At 36.4% G+C, this 27,389-nt stretch overlaps 1 protein-coding gene across 1 annotated transcript; it reads right to left on the bottom strand.

Moving 5' to 3' along the window:
• Positions 1 to 1,107: 1,107 nt before the first annotated feature.
• LOC121405734 lies at positions 1,108 to 26,427 on the bottom strand. Its single transcript, XM_041596683.1, has 5 exons — positions 26,265 to 26,427; positions 21,531 to 21,664; positions 9,840 to 9,915; positions 8,578 to 8,653; positions 1,108 to 1,478 (listed from the first exon to the last, which is right to left on the bottom strand). The coding sequence occupies exons 1-5, from the start codon at positions 26,425 to 26,427 to the stop codon at positions 1,313 to 1,315; spliced, it is 615 nt and encodes a 204-aa protein (XP_041452617.1). The 3' UTR covers positions 1,108 to 1,312.
• Between the last annotated feature and the right edge of the window lie 962 nt (positions 26,428 to 27,389).

Genomic DNA, 27,389 nt, shown 5'->3' with positions numbered 1-27,389 from the left:
AAAGTAAACAATGAATCCATTATCAAAAAACCTACCAAAGTTATAGTGTTACACATGTATGCACGTCATCATGAATACTCAGTAGTTTGGCTGATGATGGTACATCCCCAATTTCCCTTTTCTTATGTTATTACATGAAATCGTGTTTTTTTATTTTTTCATACATAACATGCAGAGGCATCGATCCGGAGGGGGGGGGATCAATGGGGCGATCGCCCACCAATGAAAATATTGGGATGACAAGCATATCGTTTGCCCCCCCCCCAATTCCGTAAGTGCAAACAATTAGTGTATTTTTTCACAGAAATCAGAAAACTAATCAAACACAATATAACATTCAGTTTAAAATCATGAATTCTCTCCGCGCGTGAAATGATTCCATGCATCATTGCAACTTTTGTGAAAGGTCAAGTCCACTCCGGAAAAGTGTTGATTTGAATCAATAGAGAAAAATCAGACAAGCATATAACATTTTATCCTGCTTTCTTCTGTTTAAAAAATGTATCATAATACCGACCAGAGACAGAGAAAATTATTATTATAAAAGAATATTTCCTGTAGTTTGTTAGGAATCTTTTGTCATCAATCTGCAAGAAATATCAACAAGAAACCCGGGATGACAGCCAAACATAACTAATGTTATCCTGCATGCTGCACCAAAGTGGCTGGATACGCGTACTCATCCTTCATGCCTGTACCGAGTGTCAATATGAACGAAGGAATTCACGCACTGGAGTAACGAGTCAAAAATTTCGTGGGGGGGCAGACATGGTGTAGGGTAGGTAACAAAATATTACTGAAAAGATATTTTTCATGTTACATTTAACATAGCAATACTAATTCAAACATTCACCCTTTTCCCTATAATTTTTCTTTCTAATTCTACTTTTGAGTGCGTACAGGTAATAATTATGTTTAATCATGTTAATTGACATGGACCATTATATTCATACTTTGTACGTGCATAAGTTTTGTTGTAGCGCCTGTAAATTTATATAAACTATTCTTATTATTATCATTATTAGTATTATCATAATTTTTATTGTTACTTTTATTGTTATTAATCTTATTATTATTACTTTCATTATTATCATCATCATTATTGAAGGTAAATATTTTTTTCTGTTTTGATCACCCTATCATTTTACATAATGTTCCTGTTGCAAGAAAATAATGTGACTGAATGCTGCTGCTTTGCTGCATGGGGTTGATAATGTTGTAGGGAGTTGCATGGACCTTCTTTCTTTTCTTTTCCTTTCTCTTTTTCGAAGTTTCCTTTTTCCGTCTTCTACTTATTCCTCCTTCTGATTAACTATGTGAATAGAAATAATTCTTTATACTCACAATGCTGTGTACACAAATCCTCATGTGTGGCCTTTCGCGTGCACCTGTTTTCCTTTTGAGTCCACTCCGAGCACCGTTTGCCCTCTCTGGGATGCGGTGTGAGGTTAATACGGCGTCTCATCAGGCGTCTAATCCTGCAAATTAAGAGAAGAAAATAATGATGAATTAATATCGTAGAATATATCGTTTATGTCTCGTCTTTCCCACTGTCGTATGATCCTTTAAGAAAGCCATGATTGGCCCTTCGTATCTGATCGCGATTTTTTTTTTCAGCTATTCAAACATTTTCTATACGAGATTATCGCGACTGATCTTATATGAACTGATAGTGATACGATCTGATAATATGAGATGATACTATCTGATATGACTTGATACGATTAAAAAGACAGTTAAGTTGCACACTACGTTTTAACTAAAACTTATTTTAGATTTTCTTGTGAAATCAATAGAAATTTATGTTGCAATGAATTTCCATGCAACTCTTGATTCGTTCCTATTTTGTAGGTTGATGGTAGTCATATCATACTTTGGTACAGAACTCATTTTTTACATCACGGCGAGGAATCTGGGCAAGGAATACCTATCTCCTGATTATCCAAACGTAAACACTTACCGCTTAAAATTATTTCAAATAATTTGGGAGAAGAAATTATATTAGGGTTTTAACTTTTTGTCCAAGACGATATTTCGATTTGTATTGTCAATTGAAAAGCCCGGATTGAAAAGTGAGTTAGAAATATGAAGAGCCTAATTGCAAAAGGCGTTACACTCATTTTTCATCAAATTTCTTTTTCCCCCGTCTTACTGTATAGATTTTCATAGCTCTATAAGCTAAATCAAAGAAAAGTTGAAATTACCATGTGAAAAAAAGGCAAAGAAAAGTCACATTTTTTCAAAATGGGTTATCCATTTCAGTTTGTTTGGAAAGGGGTTAGATCCACAAATGTTATTTCTGGGGAAAAATACAAAACGACAGGCAGAATTCCTTTATACCCCATCTTATGTTCACATGGTATGGTATATCATGACAATTTGCATAAGAATATTGGGAGAATGGTCTAAGATGGATCTAACCCCTTTTGCAAGCGAACTCTTTTGAAGAGCTCATTTGCAAATCCATTTTTCATAAAAAAAAATTATATTCATGGTATAGATTTTTAGTCGCTCTGATGATAAAAAAGAAAGCTGAAATTCCCATTAAAACGTGGATAAAAAAGGCAAAGAAAAATTACCTTTTGAATAAAAAAATAATAATGATTAAATCCTTTTCAGTTTGCTTGCAAAAGTGGCAAGATCCACAATTTTATCTATTTAAATAAAATATATAAAAAATATCTCTGCATTAATTTTACTTGCGTTGCAACGAAAGTCATCAGAGAAGCAAGTGTCGAGTATGACGAGGATACATATCTTACTACACAGATAATGCGAGTGCCCAGAGCGAGCTGAAATTTCTTTATATTCTGACGTAAAAGCTTGATATTCTATAAGCATTTTTGATACCAATGATTAAGATGGGTATCTAAAAGAACAATAGATGCGAGCGCGAAACGAGAGCTGAAAATTTTGATTTTCGATCTGAAAAAAATACAATTAATGGACGTTTTTAATAAAGAACAAAATATATATCCAACAAACGATTATTGCAAATCGAAACGTAATTCTTTTGCGGTTTAGAACTGAAAACGAGACATTCTATTCACCTAGTTCAGGGCCGTCACCAGCTTTTTTCTAGGGGGGGTGCTTTTTATGAAAAAAAAACACAAAAACACAAAAAACAACGTATTAACTCAATTTCATGCAGTTATATAGCCCGCCGGCCAGATCTTTTTCAAAAGAGCCCTCAAGTATCCCTACCCCCCCTCCGGTTGTTTTTTTTTTTATATTAATTTTTTTATTTTTATTTTTTTTTGGTTCTGAAGGGGGGTGCGTTCGCACCCTCCGCACCCCCCCTGGCGACGGCCCTGTAGTTAATCATGAAAAGAATAGGTTTTGCTGCAGAAATTATGCGAGTGCGAAGCACGAGCTGAAAATTTTTATATTTCAATCTGAAAAGCGGACATTTTGAGCGCGATTTAAAATAAAATACGAGTTGTGAATCTAAATCTCGTTAGCTGATTTCTGTGTAACATAACAATCTTATTTTATTTTGTACACATGCCGAATTATTGGGGGAACGATGTTTGCCCCCCTCCCATATTTTCATTGGCGGGGCGATCACCCCCCTCCCCGGCACTTACTCTACTTTTTCGAAAACTCCACATGGTGTACCATCAACCACATCCGCTATTGGAATGTAATTGTTTTCTTCTTAATAATGTTACATAATGTACATTATGAACTGCCGTAGTTTGTTAATTCATGATTATTTACAAATGAATATTTCATGGAATTTGATATTCATCATTTCCTAGATATGGTCACATTTTCCCCAGAAAATATGTAAAGAAAAAAAAATGAAGGGGTCATCCAAAAGTGCTTCCCAGCCATACAAAACATGCCAAAAGGAAACACATAAATCGAGTAATGTTTTAAATTTTCAGAAAAGTATAAAATTGTTAGACAATAATTAAGCAGGTCATATTTCTTTTTCCTCCAGTTACAAAATATGAAACGTTTTGCCTATGCATGGATAATCAGGGACTGACTATCTCTAATGCTGAGGTCAGAAATGATTTGCATAAAATGGGGATTTAATTGCTTATCGACGTCTGCCACGTCAGAACAGTATGACATTTTGAATTTGAAAAGACATTCATTAGAATGTATGTTGTTTCTTTTGTTATGATTCTTCTGCTTAATACACTCCTTGAAACTTATGATAATTGTACATAAATAAGTATTTCTGAAAGGATAATGCATGAAAAATGTAATTTCTGGTATTTTGAGTCAATATAAGCGTATTACGTAATTTAATTGATCAGAGAGAAAAATACACATTTTGCGCGTAGATTTTACAGGTTCTCATAAACTCTGAGTATAGTCTTTCGTAGTGAATTCTATGTTTAATTCTCAAGAAATTTATTTTTGAATTCTCTTAGAAACGCAACTTTTATACTCCATTTTTACACAAAGTCCTTACGGGGTTCCAACCCCCTCCCACGCTCGATCGATTCGGTACCTCACGCTGTCAAATATATTGTGCTCCCTTCGGGATTTTGCCCCCCCCCCAAAAAAAAAAAAAACCTGAAAGTGTTCCGGCGCGCCTGTTGCTGTTCACACGAGTAACAAAAATAAATCGTTCAAAGGGGGCGTTTTATTCAGTTTTGGATTTTCTAAGAAAATAAATAGGGTGGTTTTGAAAAAAACTTTTTAATTTCGGGGTCAAACGTATTTAACATTTTAGGGTGTTCCCCCCCCCCCCCCGTTTTTCTTTCAAGACTATAGATCTAGGGTCAATAACCAAATGGGTTTATGGTACAATTTTCCCCAATCTTTTTTCTCAGAGTTATACTCTGGCGACAACTTGTTTAGGGGGCCAAAATGTGTAAATAACGCCCGCGAAAAATGTGTTTATATAGGGGTTATTTTGCACACACAGAAAAACTCGTTTACTATATACATGTATAGTAGGGGTTGTTTGAAAATAATTTGGTCATGCATGTGTACAGCGATACATCTGACTGACCCCCCCCCCCCCCATCCGCAGACTTCTTTTTTTTTTCTTTTTCAAAGAAAGTCTTTATTCAATATTTCTCCACAACGCATATAAACAAATGCAAAATGTATGTGATACATCAAATTCAATATCATACATATACACAATACATAATTTAAATAAGCTCGATGTGCCTCGATTCATCAAGATATACAATAAACTTATTTTGTTGCATGTGCATAGTTCGTTCTATCTCATGCTGATACTTTAATTTCTTTTGAAATGATGAGAATGATAAGTTTCCTTTTAAACATTTAGTTGAAAAGATATAATATTTGGCATATAAAATATCAAAATTAAAAGAAGAATTTCCAGCTGGTATGCCAAATACAAAGTCATTGAAAGATAATTTTATTTCACTTTTAAGAGTGTATTTTTCAAAATCATCTAAAAATCGACGAGTAAGGGGACATTCCCAAAATAAATGAGCAATAGTTTCCGTGTATGCTGAACAAAAGGAACATAAATCAGAATGTGATATACCAACAGTTTTCAAGTACTTGTTAACGCCAAGAATATTATGAAAAATTTTGTACTGAAAATATCTAAGCTTTGTTGAAAAAGTACATTTAAAAGGAATCATATAGATTTTGTCCCAAGTAACGATTGGATCTGAAATAATACTTTTCCATTTGTTTTGTGAAATAGGAATTTTAAAAATTTTCTCAACACACGTTTTATGAATATATTTACACACTTTTGTTACCTTGTTTATGTTATATATAATTTCCTCTTGGTAATTCACTTTCTTTTTAGGAGGTTCTTTGCAAACCATTTTCCATTCAATTGGTATGGCAGATATAACAGAATAATAATCAAGAAAATTACAATGAATATCAAACTTACGAACAAAATCAGAATGTGAGAGAAAGTTACCATCCTGCTTCAACAAATGATTTAATCTAATAATACCTTTATTTATCCAATCTTTTTTAAAAAGTAAAGAACCATTTACCTTGATACAAGAGTTATTCCATATAACCTGATTGTGAATAAACTCAGCAGGAGGATTTTCATTAAAAGTTAACTCACACCAAGACTGCAAAACTTCTTTAATAAAAATATTATCCATATGACATTTCTTTTCATTGTTTCTAATATTGCAATAAAAAAAAAGTTTATTACCAAGACCATTTAGGAATAAGTTAAAAAAACATTTCCATTTACCTGTGTTATAATCATTAAAAAATCTTTTCACCCATGTAATTTTCAAGCCCATAATAACTGACTGTATGTGTAACATTTTTAGGCCTCCAACATTATAATCTCCAACAATAGTCTTACGATTAATTTTGTCAGGTTTTTTGTCCCATACAAATTCAAAGATTACAGAATCAAGTTCCCGCATAAACCATTCAGAAGGTTTTGGAAGGACAGAAAACAAAAATATAAGTTGAGATATACCCAGACTTTTGACAACAGTAATTTTGCCCAAAGGCGTGAGGTCTCGTTGTGACCATATTTTTAGAGTTCTTTTTAATTTTTCAAGTTTAGGAATATAATTGAGTGCATAAAAATCTTTTGGATCATAAGTAAATTGAACACCCAATAAATGAAAAGGGCCATTCGAATACCTTAACCCTGTAGTATGAATATCCGGAGGGTGGGCTTTGTAATAGCCAAGTGCTATGATTTCAGATTTATTGCGATTCATCTGTAATCCAGAATATGTTGTTAAGTTGTCAAAAATATGGAAAATTCTGTAGAGAGATTTTACATCCTTTATATAAAATGCAGTATCGTCAGCATACAAACTGATTTTAATTTCAACATCATTTATATAAATACCTTTAATGCCAGGGTCTTTTTTAATACAGATACTCAATATTTCATGACAAATTATAAAAAGTAATGGACTTAGGGGGCAGCCCTGACGAATACCTCGAGTGATATTGAAAAATTCGGAGGCATGACCATTATTAATGACACAGGAGTATATATCAGTATATATTACTTTAATCCATCTTATGAAATTTTCTCCGAAATTAAAATATTGTAACACTTCAAACATGTATGACCATTCTAACTTATCGAAGGCCTTTTCAATATCTGCTAATAAAATAAAACCAGAAACGTTACTACTATTTGTATATTCTATCATATCTAACGCAAGTCTTATATTCTCTCCTATGTATCTATCTTTAATAAAGCCTGTTTGATCCGAACTAATAATATCATCTATTACTTTTCTTAATCTTTGTGCAAGGCACTTCGTAAGTAATTTATAATCAGTGTTTAAAATAGAAATCGGGCACCAATTTTTTAAACATAGAAGATCGTGATCTTTTTTAGGAATAAGATTGATTATAGCTCTTCTTTGCTCTAATGACAATTTACCTGTTTCAAATGAAAAATTAAAACCGAGTGCCAGGTAAACCGAACCAAATTTGGATTTTGAAATCTCCAAATATCAGTAAGATTGTACTCATCCATTATCTCATGTATACATTTAACGCTATTGCCATGTGTAACATGACGACCTCCCCTTTTGTCTAAATTTAAATCTAGTACACAGTTAAAATCTCCTCCCCATACATGCCATACAATAGACTCGCAATCAAAATTGCTTAGAGTTTCAAATATATAATTAAAGAACATTGAATCATCCGTGTTTGGACCGTAAACATTTATAAATGTTATTTTTTGACATCCAAAATCAGTATCTAAAACAATTATTCTTCCATAGTCATCTTGAAATTGTTTGGTGATTGTAATCTGAGAAAGATCTTTAATCAAAATGCAGACTCCTCGACTGTTAGAAGCTCCATGTGAAAAATATACAAAATCATTTCCCCAGTCTTCTTTCCATGCTTTTACACAGTTTTCAGTTGAATGAGTTTCTTGTAGGAAGAATATATTCGCATCTTTGTTTCGAAGCCAGGTGAAAACTTGACGACGCTTAACTCGATCCTGTAGACCCCGTACATTCATCGAATAAATTCCGATCTTACTCGTCATAAAAATAAGTTGAAATTACCCAAATGAAATTTAAGAGCATACACATTTTATAATTAAGCATCAAATGCAACTTAATCGGGCACGACATAAAAGTTATAAAAGACATTTCTATCTCATTTAAGCAAAAGGGTATGAATCTTTCACTTTCCTTTGATAACATTTTACAGTCAAATTTTACATGTGATAACATACAAGCTCTCTTTGCCTTATTTCTTGAGAGAAAAAATCCTAAATAAAATTTTGCGACTGCCATTTCGAACGAGGATCGGTTCAACAAGAGTGTAGATACAATCGATTCTCTATTTTTTTCATGTTCACAATCAAAACGCTCGGTATAGTGATTGCGATATTCTGAAAAAACCTGCTTTTTACCATAAGTCGAATCGCGATTGGAATCTCGTTTAAAAGTGAGATTATTCTGCCCAAACGCAAATGAAATAGATTTCCTAAGCGCGATTAATCAATATTCGAATATCACTTTTCTATTGTGTGTAAACCTATGGCTCCCCTAATATCCTGTTAAATCCATATCCTCAGTCATATATGTTTAAGGATTTATATTAAAAAGTAGATCATGCATGTCAAATCGAAGGAATACAAGGGTGTATACTTACTGTGTGTCGTCATATGGCTTTAAATGGGTTGGGCACAATCCGCTGAGATGTTTCGTCGTTCGCTTGCACCGCCTCCCTATACGGAAAGATAGACAATAACAGATTTTTAAAGATGAGGTTTGGCACAGTTCTTTTTTAATTTTCTTCTGAAAGGTTTTCCAAATATTGACTTGGTGAACTACAAGAGCAACTTGGAGCTTACTTAACCTGTATTTTGTCAGAAGGGTGCAGGGGCGGAGGAACAGGTGTGGGACAGGTAGACACTTGTTGCCCCCAGAATTCCTCGTAGGAAAAATGCCTTTTTTCAAAATGCAAAATTATCCTTTTTCATAATGAAATACCTTTTTTAAAGTAAGACATAGGTTCTTAGGTTAGAAAACACTCACTTCAGTTATTAAGTCAGTTGCACATTCTGATTTTGGTCACAGAAATGCTTAGAATGTCCAGTTTTCATGTGGGAATACAATTTCTTGGCTCGCATCAATTATTATTTATTTGTATTCATTTTTGTTCTTGGATATTAAAAATGCTTAGACCTGTCCAGTTTTCTAGGTTGGAATATTACAATTTTCCAGCTAGCGATCGCACTATTCGATTGATGAGATATGTATCCCATTAATGCAGTCCTTATCATGCCCGGGATCGGGTCCCTTTTCTCGTCAGTATATTAAGAATTTGTTTGCCCTGGCCTAGGCAAGTGACATACTACATACCGGAACGATTACTGTTCTCTACGTGGAAGGCTTGCGAAAAAAAATACATTAGGGTTCGTCAAGCGTGAGCATATCATAATGTTGTTCAAAGTTCTGCATAATCTTGCCCCGGATTAAATAATTACTTTTAAATCTTATTACTCTCTTCGTATACTTCTACACTAACCAGTCTTCCAAAACCAAAAACGAATAGTTGTTAAAGGACATTTCTATATAAGGAGACTTCATTACCATCCCATCCCATGCTATCAATCTTTCTTTAACGATACATTCCATTATTATGAAACATTAGAAGTTATATTTATGAATCTTGATTATTTGTTTCATTACACATTATTTTGTCCCAAGTTTGCTCGGTTGATTATTGTTTTGCGTTTTATGTTTTGTTTCAGTTTTCAATATTACATCTTTAACTAATTTTCTTTTTGATTGGTATCCCCTGGAAGAACAGTGATATTTCTAAAATATCACAGAAATGGGCTATCCTCCAATATAAATATTTCATCGATTTTCATGTATTTTATTTAATATTGTAAATAATAAACAAACCTCCGGTAGTTTTATCCAGACATCTTATGCCAACGTCATCGTACTCCCTAGCGGGTCTTACTCTTGCTACTGGCATCTACATCAAAGAATAAACAAAGGAAAACAATCTACCGCTTATTTTTAACGAAAATGCATCTCTATAATCATGTTTTTGCGAACCAAAAAAAAGAATATCGGGAATAATCAACGTTATAAAGAAAAGTGTTGTGATAAGGCAAGAAAATAGTAAACACAAAGGACAGAAAAAATAAATCTTCACCCCGTGTGAAGTGTTAAAGTTAAAGCTTTTAATCAAATTTCAAGTATGACTATATAATATATATACATACATATAAACACACACACATGCAGTTGAAGCCCAACGTTTACATACACCAAAGGAATTCTGTGAAATTTGTCAATTTGTTCACTTGCCGAACATCGTAAAATTTACTATATCTCCACAATATAAATATTACTATGACAAATTTTTATTATCAAATGAAAGAGCGTATATCAAGTTCTTTGAGATTGGGATGCCGTTGGGATTTCTTACTAGCAATTCCTTTTATTTTAGCACTAAAGCCAAATTATAAAATTTGTTTATTCAACATAGAAAATGTTAACAGGAAAAATTGATTAATGGAGTAGTCCTGAAGTTTGTGTTTAAATAAAGATAGTCTAAATTTAAAGGTAATAAAAAATAATCATTTTTGTTTGCCTTGTGATGACAGTATTATTGATTGAGTTGTATGATAAAACCTATGTATGTAATTACTTATTGAAAGGGCTATAATGTATGCAGCTCTTGCAGGTTCTTTTGTTGTAGGTTCTAGGTTCTAGTAACAGGTGGAATAAACACTTATAGCATTCCAAGACCCGCCCGAAGTCTATTCATTACAGTGCACCTAATTGCTGTGCACAGAGAGAGCTCGATCACTTTCATTTTGATACTCTTTGAGAGAGGTTGTGTTCTGAGGAGCAAGTTAGAAATGACCCTAAGTTTATTGATTTTGGAGTTTTCCTACCCACACTGTTGGTGAGTCTATTTTATACTTTATCAGTATATTTCAGCTTAAAAAAGAGAAATATTAGATTATTCAATCTAAAAGGGTATTTTGGTCTGAAATTCTGATCCAGATTTTGTTGTAATAATTCTATCAATCAGAAGCATGTTTTCTGTAATAATACGCGTCATTCTATACGTCATCGGTCTTCAAGGTCATCGGACATAAGCGGATCCAGGGGGCCGGAGGGCCCCCCTCCCTATTGGCGGAGCAAAAAAAGGGGGGGGGAGAAAAAGAAAAATAAGGGGAAAGAAAGGAGGAAAAATAAGAGGAAGACGAGTGAATAAAAAAGTAAGGGGAAGACTTTGAAAATTATTTTTGAAAAAATTTCATGTCACTATATTAAATTTTCGCTCGCGCTTCACGCTCGTGTTGCTTGTTCGATGAGATACATATCTTGCTCAATAGGCTGATATGTAGCTTAAAATATCAAGTTAATATACAAAACATATTTCAGCTCGGACATCGAGCTTTCATTATTTTGTTTGATTTACCAATTGATTTTTTAAGTGCTCTGTATAAGGTCTGTTCTAAGGTGTGAATATCAACATTTTGCAGCTTGCACTCTATATTGGATTTTTTAAGTAGGCCTTAATATTGTCTGGGAGTAGTATAATATTCTCAAAATATCCCTTTTCAGGTGTCTGATTGTAAAAAAAACTAAAAGCCTATGCGCTAGCGCTAAGCGCTCGCTTTGAGATTATTTATGTAGCCGGTAAACCTAGATATTAATTCTATAACAATACTTAAAATCCGGCATTTATGACATTTTATAAAAAGAAAAATCGGCTCGCGGTTTGTGCGCTCACACTATTTGTTAAAATATATCAAACCCATGAATCATATTCATGATTACAAACGTGCTTAAAATATCAAGTTTTTAGGCCTCAGTGTCACAAATTTCCACACTCATTAGGCTTATTAGATTAACAAATATATTTGTTATGGATTCCTATAAAATCAAATTGCCCCTTTTTTTTAAAGGAATATCGACAAGTTTATATCGCACTTAGGAAGAGGAATAGGAAGATAGTCATCATTTTCATATGTTGACAAAATGTGCTTAGGCCTAGAATGTCCCGATTCTAGGTCAAAATGATAATAAAATATCAGCTCGCGCTTTGCACTCGCATCATTTATTAAGTGCTACCCACATCTACCTCATAACTTCCCTACACAGTGCTTTAAATAATGCTAAACTTGACCTTCTTCATATCGGAATATCAAATATTTTCAAAATAAAAAATGAAATGAATTCAGGTTCTGTGTAACTCGCACGCATGTTTATTGAAATACGCAGCTTGATCTTTATTCAAAATGTGCTAAAGTTGTTTAGTTTCAGATAATATAAAAAAATCTGTTCGCGCCTTGCATTCGCATTATTAATATAGGAAGATACCAAATGATACCCATCATTTTTCATGACTTACAATATATGAATAGATGTCCAGTTTTAAGGTTTGAAATCTATTTTTTATCCTGTCGCGCTTCCCGCTCGCGTCAATAATTGTTTGGTGACTACAGTAAAATATATCTTACATATTTATATTTCTAACCAATTGTAATATTACCAATAAACAATTTCAAATGCCTGACACCATGTGGTTGCTGATTTCACTCCATTGAACTATAGTTAACAATAAGTTTTATGTGCCTTGGATCCATTGCTAGTATTATACATACCAAATTATATGAACCTAGGTTAAGTTAAACTGAAGTTATCCCGTTTACAAGGAAAAGTTAACGGACGGACACCGAGCGTGGTACCATAATACGTCCCGTCAAGACGGGCGTATACAAAGCGTATATGCGTGGGGTATGTGAGGTTGTTTATGTGATTTGGGGTCGATATCTTTGGTGATATCTTTAGGTAAACAAAAACCCTGGTCTGATCCTTACAAGATTAAAGTATATTTCAGGTGGAATTTTCTTTGAAGAAAACAGTAATATTTGTGCCAAACGTATTCTATTATATTTTCAAACATCGTTTCATAAAAATAAATGTCAAATCAAATCTATTACTTATATTACATTTTCTATCATGATATGTCACCGCTGAAAAAAAAGTTTCGTCTGAAATGTTTGCTTTTAGAAGTGACTGGCACAAATATGAAATGTTTTTGTCAAGTTTTTATTTTAAATTTGTCTGAAATATGAAGATATTTCGGGAAAATAAAAACTAAAATATTTTTCAGCTCTTGATGACAAAGCAATGTGATGAAGGGGCATGACCTACTCATTTGTTTGATATCAAATTCGTCATGATAGCACGAATATTCTATAAGATACAGACAATTTTATGATGTTTGAAAGCACCAACTTTTCTTTTAATTTCCTGGGTGTATGTAAACTTCTGGCCTCAGCTGTATATATGTACTACTACTACTACTACTACTTATGATATTGATAACAATACTGCTCTTATAACCACGACTTTTTACTTATTTGCATCTTATTATGACTGGGACTGAGTGGTAAACGTAAGATTGTTGGAGGAAATAAACAATTTTTTATAGGATTCAGTGAAAATTTCTATTAAAATTGTCAAAATAAAGTTGATATAAATTGTTATGTATCATTCACGGTAAGAAAACGTGCCTATATATACCGAGAGATTGGAAAATATGTATTTGTTGAGTCCATTTTGAAAGCGCATGCATGGTCAACGGCGCCAGCATGTTAATAGCAATAACAGAGGACAAATGTTTTGCTTTTAATTTCTGAGGCATTCTATTTTCGCTTGATTTCTTATGTTTAGGTGTTTCAACTTTATTTTTCTCTTAAGATTCCTGCTACTATTGCTACCATACTACTACTACTTATGATAATGATAATAATTATGCCAGTGGCGTACCGTGGGTCACGGCATTGGGGGGGGGAGGACCAGCAAAAAAATTGAGTCACTGCGCGAAGCGCGCTCAGTTGCCAAGTATACTGACCTAATAAAGATATTTTAAGGACATGCAGTGCCCTTAACGGATATGTATCTCACTGATCAAATAATGCGAGCGCGAAGCGCGAGCTGAAATCTTTTTATATGAAGACCTAAAAAGGGACATTATAAGCATTTTTTTATAATCATGATGCGTACCTGTCTCGCTAAACAAACAATGGGAGCGCAAAGCGCGAGCTGAAATTTGTGCATATATTGACCCCCAAACAGGGACATTTCAAGGACTATATTGTAGGATTCCATTAAGAGTATAAATATCTCAGCATAGTCATCTGCCATCCTTTGTTGATTTTGTTAGAAATACATACGCATCTCGATAATCAAATACTGCAAGCGCGAAGCGCGAACTGAAATTTTTAATATTCAGATCAGAAAAATTGACTGACATTTTGAGGACTTAGTTTAGGAATTCATGAAGAGCAGACATCTCACCAATCAACTAATGCGAACATTAGCACGGACATGAATTGTTTTATATTAAGACCTTAAAATAGGGCAATCACTTAAGTAGTCATGAAAAACAAGCCAATGTAACTACATAAAACAATAACTCGAAGAGCGAGGAAATATATTTGGTGTATAGTGATTTGAAAACGGGAGATTTTAGTACAACAGGATGATATATCTTGTTAAACAGTTTATGCGAGCACCTGGAACAATGAAGACATAGATCCTGAACAAACAATGTATCATAAAGTTATGAAAAAATGCTTCTTATGTAATATAACATAATATATTATAATATTACAATGAACAATCATTTCTTCTTTCCCCGCTACGTTAATCTTCCTTTCTTCCTCTTTTTCTCCTTTTCCCTCTTTCTTTGCCAGCCGATGGGGGGGGCGTGCTCCCCATGCCCCCCGTAGTTACGCCAATGAATACTGCTATTTTAACTATGACCTTTTTATTCTTTGCTTAACTTTCTTTAGGCCTATACTTCTTATTTGTATTTTCTTTTCATGACTGTAAATGATAATAAACGTAAGATTGTTGAAGGAAATAAAAACTTATTACAACATTCACGTAAAGCATTTCAACTTACTGTGTATAAATTTCGCCCAAGTGCTTTCCAAAAAGTAATAACCTCCTGAAATAGAACATATAAAAAAAACAATGAATGAGGTGGTAAATGCAATTACAATTAGGTGAACACCATACTCGCATACACTTAACGTAGGTAATGAATTTGTTTTTCCATTCAGTAATAACAGTGAAAATTTCTATCAAAATTGTCAAAATAAAGTAAATATAAATTGTTATGTATCATTCACGGTGAAAAAACACACCCATTTTATATACTGAGAGATTGAAAATATGTATTTGCTGAGAGTCCATTTTGAAAGGTCAACGGCAATAACAAAGAGGACAAATGTTTTGCCTCTCACTTTTGGGCATTCTATTTTTGCTTGATTTCATATGTTTAGGTGTTTCAACTTTATTTTTCTCTAAAGATTCCTGCTACTACTGCTACTATACTTCTACCTATGATAATATCATTGATAATAACACAGCTATTTAAACTATGACATCTTTATTCTTCGTTTAACTTTCTTTATACTTTCTGTCTGTATTTTCTTTTCATGACTGTAAATGATAGGTAATAAACGTAAGATTGTTGAAGGAAATAAAAACTTAATTACAACATTCACGTAAAACATTTCATCTTACTCTGTAAAGGGTGATATTTCTCTTGATAAATAAATCGAACGTGAACTGAAATAGAACATATAAAAAACAATGAATTATCTGGCATCAAAATTTAACTTTAGTCTGGGAGAGGATAGGTGGTAAATGCAATTACAATTAGGTAAACACCATACTCGCATGCACTTAACGTAGGCAATGAACTTGTTTCCATTCAGTAATAAAGGTGAAAATTTCTGTCAAAATTGTCAAAATAAAGTAAATGTAAATTGTTATGTATCATTCACGGTGGAAAAACACACCCATTTTATATACTGAGAGATTGAAAATATTTATTTGCTGAGAGTCCATTTTGAAAGGTCAACGGTAATAACAAAGAGGACAAATGTTTTGCCTCTGATTTTTGGGCATTCTATTTTTGCTTGATTTCATATGTTTAGGTGTTTCAACTTTATCTTTCTCTATTCTACTTATGATAATGATAATAATACTGCTATGTTAACCATGACATCTTTATTCTTCGTTTAACTTTCTTTATACTTTTTATTTGTATTTTCTTTTACATGACTGTAAATGATAGGTAATAAACGTAAGATTGTTGAAGGAAATTAAAACTTAATTACAACATTCACGTAAAACATTTCAACTTACTTGTGATAAAGCTCAATCGATCGTGAACTGAAATAGAACCTATAAAAAAAAACAATGAATTATCTGGCATCAAAATTTAACTTTAGTCTGGGAGAGGATAGGTGGTAAATGCAATTACAATTAGGTAAACACCATACTCGCATACATATACGTAGGCAATGAGCTTGTTTTCCATTCAGTAATAACAGTGAAAATTTCTATTAAAATTGTCAAAATAAAGGGATATACCGTTATACATCATTTACTATGAGAAAACATGCCCCAAAATACCAATTTTATATACTCTGGTATTTGAAAACGTTTATTATTTTGTTGAGAGTCCATTTTGAATGGGCATGCACGGTCAGTGATGGTGTCAACATTAAATTGCTCCCGGACGTTAGCGGAAGACAATAATTCACTATCAGAAACCTGTCAAAATTATACATCAATGATGTAAAATATCTGACTATCCTGCCTTTTGCTAAGTTCAGGTTTGATTCAACACTGATTGATTTTGACAAAAATGAAAGACATGACGTACGTCAAACAGAGAGCAATTATAAATCAGTATAGTCTGAATCAAGTAACTTCGCTTAAATGAATTATTGTAATTTTACTCAGGTATGTGTAAAATGTAGTTACACGACCTCTTTTTATATAACCTACTTTTATTTTTCGCCTTTAGAACCCAGGGCCACCCCTTAGTCGATTATACCCACACACTTCATGATGTTTCAGTTCAATTTAATTGATTTTGTTTGGTTTGCTGACATGTTTCGCCGTAAAAAATAAAAAATGGACATGTTTAACAATGGTAAGATGTACATTATATAAAATAAATTCAAATTTAAGAACATTTAATTACATAAATGGTACAGAATAAACACAAAATGTTTGATAAAAGTATTAATGATAAATGTCTATTTAAAAACGCGATAACTTAAAGGGCAGGTCACCCCAACAAAAAAAAGAATAAATAAAAGAGAAAAATCTAACAAGTATAACACTGAATTTCATCAAAATCGGATGTAGAATAAGAAAGTTATGACATTTTGAAGTTTTTCTTGATTTCACAAAACATTTATATGTACATCCTGGTAGGTAGGCAAATGAGGAGAATAATGACGTCATTTATTGACAATTTCTCTTGTATTTGTGATATGAAATATTCTAATTTTTCCTCATTTTCAACTGAAACAACGAATAATTCCTCCCTGAACATGTGGAATTAGCATTGTTAAATATATATACATAATGGTTCAGTTAAGTTGGTCCTTATAATAAAAAATGTAAGAAATGGAATATATTGTTTAATTCAGACAATTAAAAAAAGTGAGAGGATATATCATCGACTGTCCGTTTTGCATGTCACTGAACTGTACATATCACCGGTTTGTGAAAAATAAGCGAAACTTTAAAATTTAATAATGTATTTCAAACAATAAAAAAATAGTGAGGGACATAATCGAGTGGCTCATTTGCATGTAACTGAGGTTTGCATAATCTCCGTTTAGTGAAAAGAAGTGAAACTTTAAAATATCACATCTTTCTTATTTTACATCCGATTTTGATGAAATTTTCAACGTTATGCTAGTTTGATTTTTTTCTATTTATTCAAATCACAATTTCCCGGGGTTAACTTGACCTTTAAGACGTTTTTATTCACGGCTAACAAAACAACAAGAACAAGTGAATTGCGATTTGTCGTGGCTTTAATGAAAATAGAGATGAATGTGCATCTTTACCAATTCTGCTTTTTGTGTACAGTGTATGAATATCATCACATATACATATACCGATAATGTCTGTAACCAACCGATACCCTTGTTTAATAAGCTCCTCGGAGAGGGGTTAAACCCCCGGCTAGAAGGCCCCCCTCGTAAGTTCTTCAATGTTTAAAATTCATGGCTGTTTTCCCACTGGTTCCCTGCTAGCCGGACCGGAATCCCAGCACAGCTATTAATTATGAGCTATCGGTGGATTACAGATGACATAAATATAGCATATAGAGATATATGAATGCCCATGACTATAGACCAGCCTGCCCGCCTTTAAGATCAGGTCAGGCTAAGATTAAACTTTAAGCATGACACAATTATTTCAGTTTAACAGCGTTCTCAAACATTTGTATGTACAAATAGGTCCCCCTCACCTAGGTAACGAGTGGGGACCTGCAACTTACATAATAACATAACATAATTGATTAAAATCCACATGCCTGCCCTGGCATGGAAAGGAAAAAAGGAGGTACTTTAATAATGCGCCTCTTACTGAAATCATGCCCCCAGAACTTCAACTGCTTGTTTTTCAACAACACACAAGGCGTCAACACTCCTCCCAAAAACGAGTAAGGGCGAAAACCCGCCTGCCCACTGGCCAAAATAGGACAGGAGGATAAAATTCCCTTACGGCCCACTTATGCACGACGATCGTTGTTAGGATTGGTGTGCGACCAGGTCAAACACCCTCGAATTTGGATTCGTGTTACGCTCTTCTATCAGCCTAGGCTCTGCCTAGATTCTGAAATTAACCATGAAAAGTATACCATCACCCTCCAACTACTTCATACACCATTCATTATAGAGTATCATATAGATTCAACAAATACAACTTCCCTGGAAAATATAAATGCAAAAGTACTTGTACCCCCCCCCCCCCCCCTAAACACACTTTGCCAAGATCAACTACTGCTGGTATTCAAGCCAACTATAGGTATCCAATTTTCATCCCACTGAAAATATTGAGCCCCTTAAAGGAACTTTAATAAAGGAAATTGAATTCAGAAAGAAATTTGTTTCACCAAACGAAATTCACTAATATGGCCATACTCTGGCAAAGGGAAGCAAGGTACGAAAGTATCACTCGTTGTAAATGACCAATGTGTGTTCGTCATTAACATATACATCAATGCAATTAAACTAAATAATATTTTCTTCAATATCTTTCCCCAAAACGATCATTTCTTCACAATTTCTGCCTGAACGGGCAGCACACAACAGATATTTAAAAACCATAACTCAAATCTGACTGATGCGTGAGCTGCTTCCTATACCAAAGGTGGGCAGTATTAATAATAAATACACCATGACAAAATTACCATACAAATTCACATAAGTATACCAACATACTACGCCTAAAGACCTGAACATGCGGCTGAACATGAAGAAGACTAAAAATTGGGACAATACTTCCGTCTAATTCCTAAGGAGTCCGATGCAGACCCGAGAAATAACTTTATCTGAAATGAAGCCTATGCAATCTTATCAAACATTTCTTCATATATAATGCTCATGGTAGAGGAAAATAAAACATACATAGAAATTATGAATTCATAAACATTTCTTCTCAAATGACCTGAGAAAATTATAATTTCAATCCCCAGATTTTTTCTATAACCATCCATAACTTGGATTTTTATGACAACTCACATGAACGTTTGAGGCATAACCTGCTTCATAGTAATTTCGAATTGACTTCTTCCTTGCAAGCAAAAACTAAATAAACAAAATAACATTAAGAATGCACAAGTACAATAAATACACAACCAATATCCATAATATGCAAGAATCCCCCCACGATATATATGTCAACATCCCCCTTAATTATAACTAGAGGATGGTAATGGGGAGGAGGTGGGAATTTTGTAAGCACGCTTTACACATGCACCGTCATCTCTCTTCATTGAAAGCCAAAACGAAAATGAAGCATTCCCCGCACTTTTATCCGCGCATAGCTCAACCGCGGCAAATGTCTGGCATTGTGCCCAAATTCTTTGGCGCGGGCGCCAAAAAGCGCTGCCCCGCCCTTTACGGGTCGGGTCACGAGCCCTTTCTCGGGCAACCACGCCCCCTTTCAAAATCAAAACAAACTAAAATGTGTATTTTGCTAGCCCGCTAATAAATCATTTTAAATCGTCAAGCCGTCTTTAAAATCCATTATTCACGGCTAACAAAACAACAAGAACAAGTGAATTGCGATTTGTCGTGGCTTTAATGAAAATAGAGATGAATGTGCATCTTTACCAATTCTGCTTTTTGTGTACAGTGTATGAATATCATCACATATACATATACCGATAATGTCTGTAACCAACCGATACCCTTGTTTAATAAGCTCCTCGGAGAGGGGTTAAACCCCCGGCTAGAAGGCCCCCCTCGTAAGTTCTTCAATGTTTAAAATTCATGGCTGTTTTCCCACTGGTTCCCTGCTAGCCGGACCGGAATCCCAGCACAGCTATTAATTATGAGCTATCGGTGGATTACAGATGACATAAATATAGCATATAGAGATATATGAATGCCCATGACTATAGACCAGCCTGCCCGCCTTTAAGATCAGGTCAGGCTAAGATTAAACTTTAAGCATGACACAATTATTTCAGTTTAACAGCGTTCTCAAACATTTGTATGTACAAATAGGTCCCCCTCACCTAGGTAACGAGTGGGGACCTGCAACTTACATAATAACATAACATAATTGATTAAAATCCACATGCCTGCCCTGGCATGACCAGAAATACCCAATTATTCTTGGAAAATACGTGTTTCAGGTGGCCTAATTGCCAAATTACCGCCAAACGAGAATATATAATTTATTTATATATGATCGACCGCCAACAAACACGTCAAAATTTTACTCGTATCTACCAAGATATTCAATAAATCTTAGCAACCATTACAGGATCATTCTACTAGTATTCACCAACGTTATTATCCTTAGTGCTTTTACCAGGGGGGGGGGGGTACCCGGGAACATTGCTCATTCCTCCATTACAATGTATATCTAGGTTATCCATAACTGACCCCAACATGATTTAATGCATGCATACATTGAACGTAAATGCATGAGCAGCTAAATAACAACAAATGATACATTATGAAAACATAGACACACTGGTGAAACCGGCTCCAGACCAGCCAAAACCTTTATTCATACTATCGGATCGGACGGTCTGGAGTCGGTCACGCCGGAGCGACTAAGGTAAAATGTATAAATACATACTCAACGAAGATATGAAAGACCAACTTTTAACTCACTGATAAATCTGTCCAACCCTTCATCGGCCAGATGTAGGCCATCAGTTCTGTACAGCGAAATGTCATTATGGGATATTGATGGATGCGGTATGGCTTTACCATGAAATCTTGCAGCTAAAGCCTTGGCGTACCTATTGGCCGCCCTTCTCTTTAAGTCCAATTTACCTTGATCTCCTGTACAGCCAGCGGGGTACCAAACCCTCTCCAAAATGTCCGACCACACTATTTGAAATTTGTCCTTATTGGCGTCAAAAAGTCTATACGTCAAACTAGCCAGCTTCTTCTTGGACAGTGCCTCAATGTCATTCGTTCCTACATGCAATACTACTACTGAAGGCTTTGGTTCACTCCGACCCATCTTATCTAACCAATCGCTTACCCCTTCAATTCGTAGCCCCCTTTTTCCCAACCAACGGACCGACGTTCCAAGTCCAAGGTCAGCCTCGCCGGTGTTCTTCGCCCTGCGATGTGCCCAAAACACTATCGAGTCCCCTATGATCCACACCACAGGTCCTGTAATAGAAAACAAGAAAAGAGGGCTGGGCAGAATTTTGAAGTATGAAAATTTCCCCCTGAAAGGTCTGCTACCCTTCACCACCCCTTCATCACGGGGTTTTCCCCTCCAAGATACAATGTATGTAATCACATTTTTGACCCCTCCCCTTAATCCTGAAAGCATTGATATTAAACACGTCATTATACCGTTGTAACATTCTCTCTAAAAAGCAGAATGCTCGTAATTGTGTGATATCATTAAACCCTCACTTACTCATTCAATATTAAGCCCAGAGTTATTTCGATGATACATGTATATTGATATCAACATGTACAGGGGGGGGGGGGGGGGGGGTCGTTATGATCAATCTGATGTTCCAAACACCTTCCAATCAATATAGTACTATCCCTTTCTTCCTTTTGTATAATGTAATAATGTATAATGTATAAACACATTCCAACCAATATATAATAATGTATAATGTATAATGTCTGAGCACATTCCAATCAATTTATAATAATGTATAATGTATAATGTAAAATGTATAAGGTATAATGTATAATGTAAAATGTATAAGGTATAATGTATAATGTATAACGTATAAAACACATTCCCATCAATATAGTACCATCTCTTTCTTCATTTTGTATAAAGAATGTAATAATGTATAATGTATAATGTATAATATATGATGCATAATGTATAATGTATAATGTATACTGTAACAAGGGCTCCTTTGTAAACAGGCCTCTTGGCACTGAACATACCACCCTGCTTCTGAATAGGGCTGAATAAAATAAAACAATACCATGTAAGCAGATATATTGAGAATTATACACCCAAATATCCAACAACCCATCGGCCACGGCTTTGATTAAAGCACATGTCCTCGTGTAAAGTAAACGCGTTGTGACATTATTGGAAGATAACTTACACCTGATTTTGGTCAAAATGTCAAATAACCTAAAATCATCATTTCATATATATTTTCGTTCTTTTTTTTTTTTTTTTTTTTTTTTTTTTTTTTTTTTTTTTACTTAACCATGTCGAGTCTTATATATCTCCGATGTGCACTCGAAACCCAACGCCCCATGCGTTGGATTTCTTCATCCGAGCAACCGGCCATGGCAGCGGTCGTAGCCGCCCCAATACGAAAGGAATGCGATGAAAACATTGCCGCCGGCATATCCCCGTATGTCAAACATCGTTTTATCATGTTTCCAAATTCACGCCTAGTTAGCGGGAGAGCACCATATGAACAAAAGAAGGCTCCACCATTCTTTGGGCGGATTTCTAAATAACGAATAACCGCCATCACAGGGCAGCTAACTGTCCCCAACTCTGGTATCGAAATGGTGCACCCATTTCCCCGCTGGTCAGTCTTTGACTTCCTTAGGAATAATTCCACCCTGCGATGCGGTGCATCGCCAGTTACCCTAACATCTGTGTGCTGCAGAATAGACTCGCATCTATGCCTGGACTCTACTGTCAACTCACTAACTCTCAACAAACCATAAAATGCCACTGAAAAAGCAGCAGAGTACATCAAAACATCGTAATGACTACCACAAACATGCCTCAAGTAGGCGAGCATTCTATTTAACACAGACAATGTGATTGGATGCCTAGCATCTCTTCTCAAAGTACTTCGCCTACACCCTTCAATTAACCTTGTAATCACAAAACTTTTGGTCACATCCTTTAGCCCAGATGAACTCATATAAAATGCCAACCCAGATATGTATGTTTGAATAGTAGACCCTGCATATCCCATAAAGGATAAATAAGAAATGAACTGCGCCACCCATTCTACATTAGGGGGTAGCTGGGGGTCGTATCCGTACACTTTACAAAATTTCACGTATGCCCCCAAGGCAATAGAGTAAGTTGTGTGTGTTCGAGCTGCCCTAGAAGCCATCAGCAGTCGACTTCTCTCGATAGCCAGCTCTTCCAAAGACGGACTGGAACCTCCACGCCCTCCCGGGCGGCCCCCGGTGCTAACGCATGGAACCTCGGCATCTGAAATCGAGATAGTGCATCAGCTATACCATTATCACATCCATGTACATGCCTAGCCCTCAACACTATATTATTGCTTAAACATATAATCACCACCTTCCTCACCAAAACCATAATATCAGGGCATAGCGCCGACTGCTTGTTAAGTACTGCCACCACGGCCTGATTATCACAATTAAACAATATATTCTTGTCCTTTAGCTCCATGCCCCAAATCTCCAAGCCTACCCAAATAGGGAATAGCTCTAAAAAAGCTATAGACCTCCTATCGGCCTGGAAATCAGCAGGCCACCTGGATTGAGCCCACCTGCCTCCAAAGAAAATTCCAAAACCAATGCCAGCCGCCGCATCAGTGAAAAACTGAATTTCCTCGCTTCCAAACCAGCCTGGAGCCCGGAAGAAAACTTGACCATTAAAATGTGCCAAGAACTCCAACCAAACCCGCAAGTCAGCCTTAGCCCCTCTCGTCAACCTAACCATGTGAAAAGGACGCTTAACGCTCTTAGTTAAGTCAATGAGCCGTCTCATGAATGCTCGCCCTGGAGCAATTGCCTTACATACAAAGTTTAGACTACCTACAATCGACTGAATGTCTCTTAGGGAAATTTTTTGTTTCTGTACCGCCCAATTTAATTTCCCTACTAATTTCTCAATTTTGTCCTCCGGTACCCGAACCTGCTGAGAAACGCTATCTATTACCAGCCCAAGATATGACAACTGTGTGGTCGGGCCTTCCGTTTTTTCTCGCGCTATGGGCACCCCAAATCGTTCGCAAATTGCTTCAAAACAATGCATTGCCCGCCTGCAATCCTCCGAGGCAGGGCCGCCTGCAAAAAAGAAATCATCCAAATAATGGACAATATTTTGCGACTTCGCAACTTTTCTCGCGCAAAACTCTAAAAAAGTACTAAAACATTCAAAAGTGGAACAAGAAACTGCGCAGCCCATCGGCAAACAACGATCAAAATAGTAACGACCATCTATATACATCCCAAGCAACTCAAAATCTTTTGGGTGAACAGGCAAGAGCCTGAAAGCTGACTTAATGTCAGTCTTTCCCATAAGGGCACCCCGCCCCAATTGCGTCACAATATCTACCGCCGAATCAAAGGACGAATATGTTACTGTACACTGCCCCTCCGGTATGCCATCATTAACTGAATTTCCCCTGGGTGCCGATAAATGTTGAATCATACGGAACTCCCCTGGGGCCTTTTTGGGCACCAACCCCACTGGTGAACACCTCATATTCTCGAAGGGAGGAACAACAAAAGGCCCAACTATCCTACCTAAGTCTATTTCATCCCTCAATTTCTTTTTCAACGCATCCATGTGCTCGAATGCTGATTTCAGGTTTTTAACAACCAATGGGACCCTGTCCCCTTCAAAATGTAATGAAAAACCAAACTTAAAACCATTATACAAGCACTGAGCATGCTCCTGATTAGGATAAGTAGCTAACATGGGCACCAAACGTGCTAACTTAATAGGGGTCGGAGCAATAGACGACACCGCACTAGCCGTAGACCTATTTACTGCCAGCGGGACTGGAACCGGCCCGCCCTTGGCTACACTGCTTAGCCCCATGACCTGTCGCCTGGCAGCGGGAACACTTGTGCTCATAGATGCAAGCTTTGCCTCGCATGCACTTGCCTCTATTAAAGGCAAAGCACACGCCTCGGCTGGGTGTGCCATTGGCTCCGGGTCCCTTTCCTCCGAAGGGAAAAGATTTTTTCGCGCCGTACTCCCCTCTGTAGAACTGATGGCGAGGGGCATGGGGTAAATTGTGGCGCTGCCGCGGACCATTAGAGGCCACCAGCATCAACCACAACTCGGCGTCGACGCTCGCCCAGGATCGCCCGGGTAAACGCGCCTGCTTGCTCCTAAACTGAGTGTCATAGTCACGCCAGCCATAACCTGCAAACGCACGGGCTGCATGCCTTATCAAATCCATATATTTCATGAGCTCCCTGCTCCTTTCCATGTGCTTCTCAGTGTAAATTGAGGCAAATACTAGAAACACCGAAGTCCACTGCTCTACCGACATGATTTTCTTAGCCTTTGATTGAGGTTGAAGTTGCAAACCAAGGCCAGATCCCGATTGACACAAACTCAAAGTGGTGTCACCTACACTCAAGGCCCCAAACTCATCACGTGCATTATTATGCTTAAGGAGCACTCCCAAATCTATATATTCACTTGCCCAAATTTTTTCCTTCAGTGAGATAGCCACTTCCACACCTAGTGGGTCGCATGCGCTAATAAATGGTTCCGGTGCCCCCAACACGGCAGAAAGCCTAGGCGCCTGGGGCTCAGATCTCTCAACACCGACCTCCACTAGATCTAGGCCTAGATCTTCGGCTACCCCTGCCGACCGCGCCGGCACTGAAACTGCTGGCTGAGCCTGCCCCGAGCTACCGGTATCCGACTCCTGTGCTACTATCTCATGCCAAGCAATAGATCTGCCCACGGGCGCCTGGCCTTCCCGCCCCACTAGATCTAGATCTAGCTCTGCCATTTTATCACTAACTTTAGACCTAGGCCTACCACTTTTTTCATCAACATCGACAACTTGAGACTGAGAGGGATTTAACTCACCGCTCCTTCCTGGCCCGTTGTTGCCGCCTCCCAGCCCCAGATCCACACTTGCGGGGGTTGACGTCGCCCGTGGACCTCTCGGCCGACCCGGCCTCCTCTTCGGTGTGTCATCTCCCTTCCTCGCACCTGCGGTCGTTATTTTCTTGGCCTTAACCTTTGGCATGATCAACTCGCGAAACTAGAGTTAGACTCGAAGCTCCGTCACTCAGCCCAAGTCCAATGAATCCTGGATGCAATCACCTCCAAAGTTCAATCAAGCGAACCGCCAAGAAAAAATTCAATCCTGAAGTTGCAAACTGAATCTTTTAGGTCCACAAATCGGCACAGCTAACTTAGTCTTAGTTCTACGGCAACAATTCCTGAGGCTGAAGTCTGAAGACAGTAAAAAACTGAAATCAGCGTCTGTATAATCCAATAAAAGTATGAATCCTTTGTGTAGATATCCGGTATAGGTAGCTAGACAAATGTCGAAATATCTGCCACCTAGGCCTAGTGTCCAATTCTAGTTGCCAGTGCCGAAAGAAAATTTTCAAAAAATTTTGTAAGCACGCTTTACACATGCACCGTCATCTCTCTTCATTGAAAGCCAAAACGAAAATGAAGCATTCCCCGCACTTTTATCCGCGCATAGCTCAACCGCGGCAAATGTCTGGCATTGTGCCCAAATTCTTTGGCGCGGGCGCCAAAAAGCGCTGCCCCGCCCTTTACGGGTCGGGTCACGAGCCCTTTCTCGGGCAACCACGCCCCCTTTCAAAATCAAAACAAACTAAAATGTGTATTTTGCTAGCCCGCTAATAAATCATTTTAAATCGTCAAGCCGTCTTTAAAATCCATTAAAATTAATTACAAAATTGCCAAGAATGTAGATTTTACATTGCAGAATTTTCAAATTATCTTAATTAAGATTAATTATATTCCTTAAGCGCCCGTACAATATTTGGAAGGGCACTGTATTGAAATTTGTCTTATACTTGAATAATTCTACACTGCAAAAACTCTGGTGTTGATTTAACACCGGCCCGGAATCTGTATATGTCCACACCAAACAAGTGTTAAACACCACCAGTTTCGTTTTGGTCTAACACCAGATAGGTGTTTATACAACGCCAATTAGTATTAAAACAT

Source organism: Lytechinus variegatus, chromosome 1 (assembly GCF_018143015.1).
Source record: "Lytechinus variegatus isolate NC3 chromosome 1, Lvar_3.0, whole genome shotgun sequence".
Taxonomy (NCBI): domain Eukaryota; kingdom Metazoa; phylum Echinodermata; class Echinoidea; order Temnopleuroida; family Toxopneustidae; genus Lytechinus; species Lytechinus variegatus.
The sequence above is the reverse complement of the archived record's forward strand: the minus strand, read 5'-3'. Positions and strand labels throughout refer to the sequence as shown.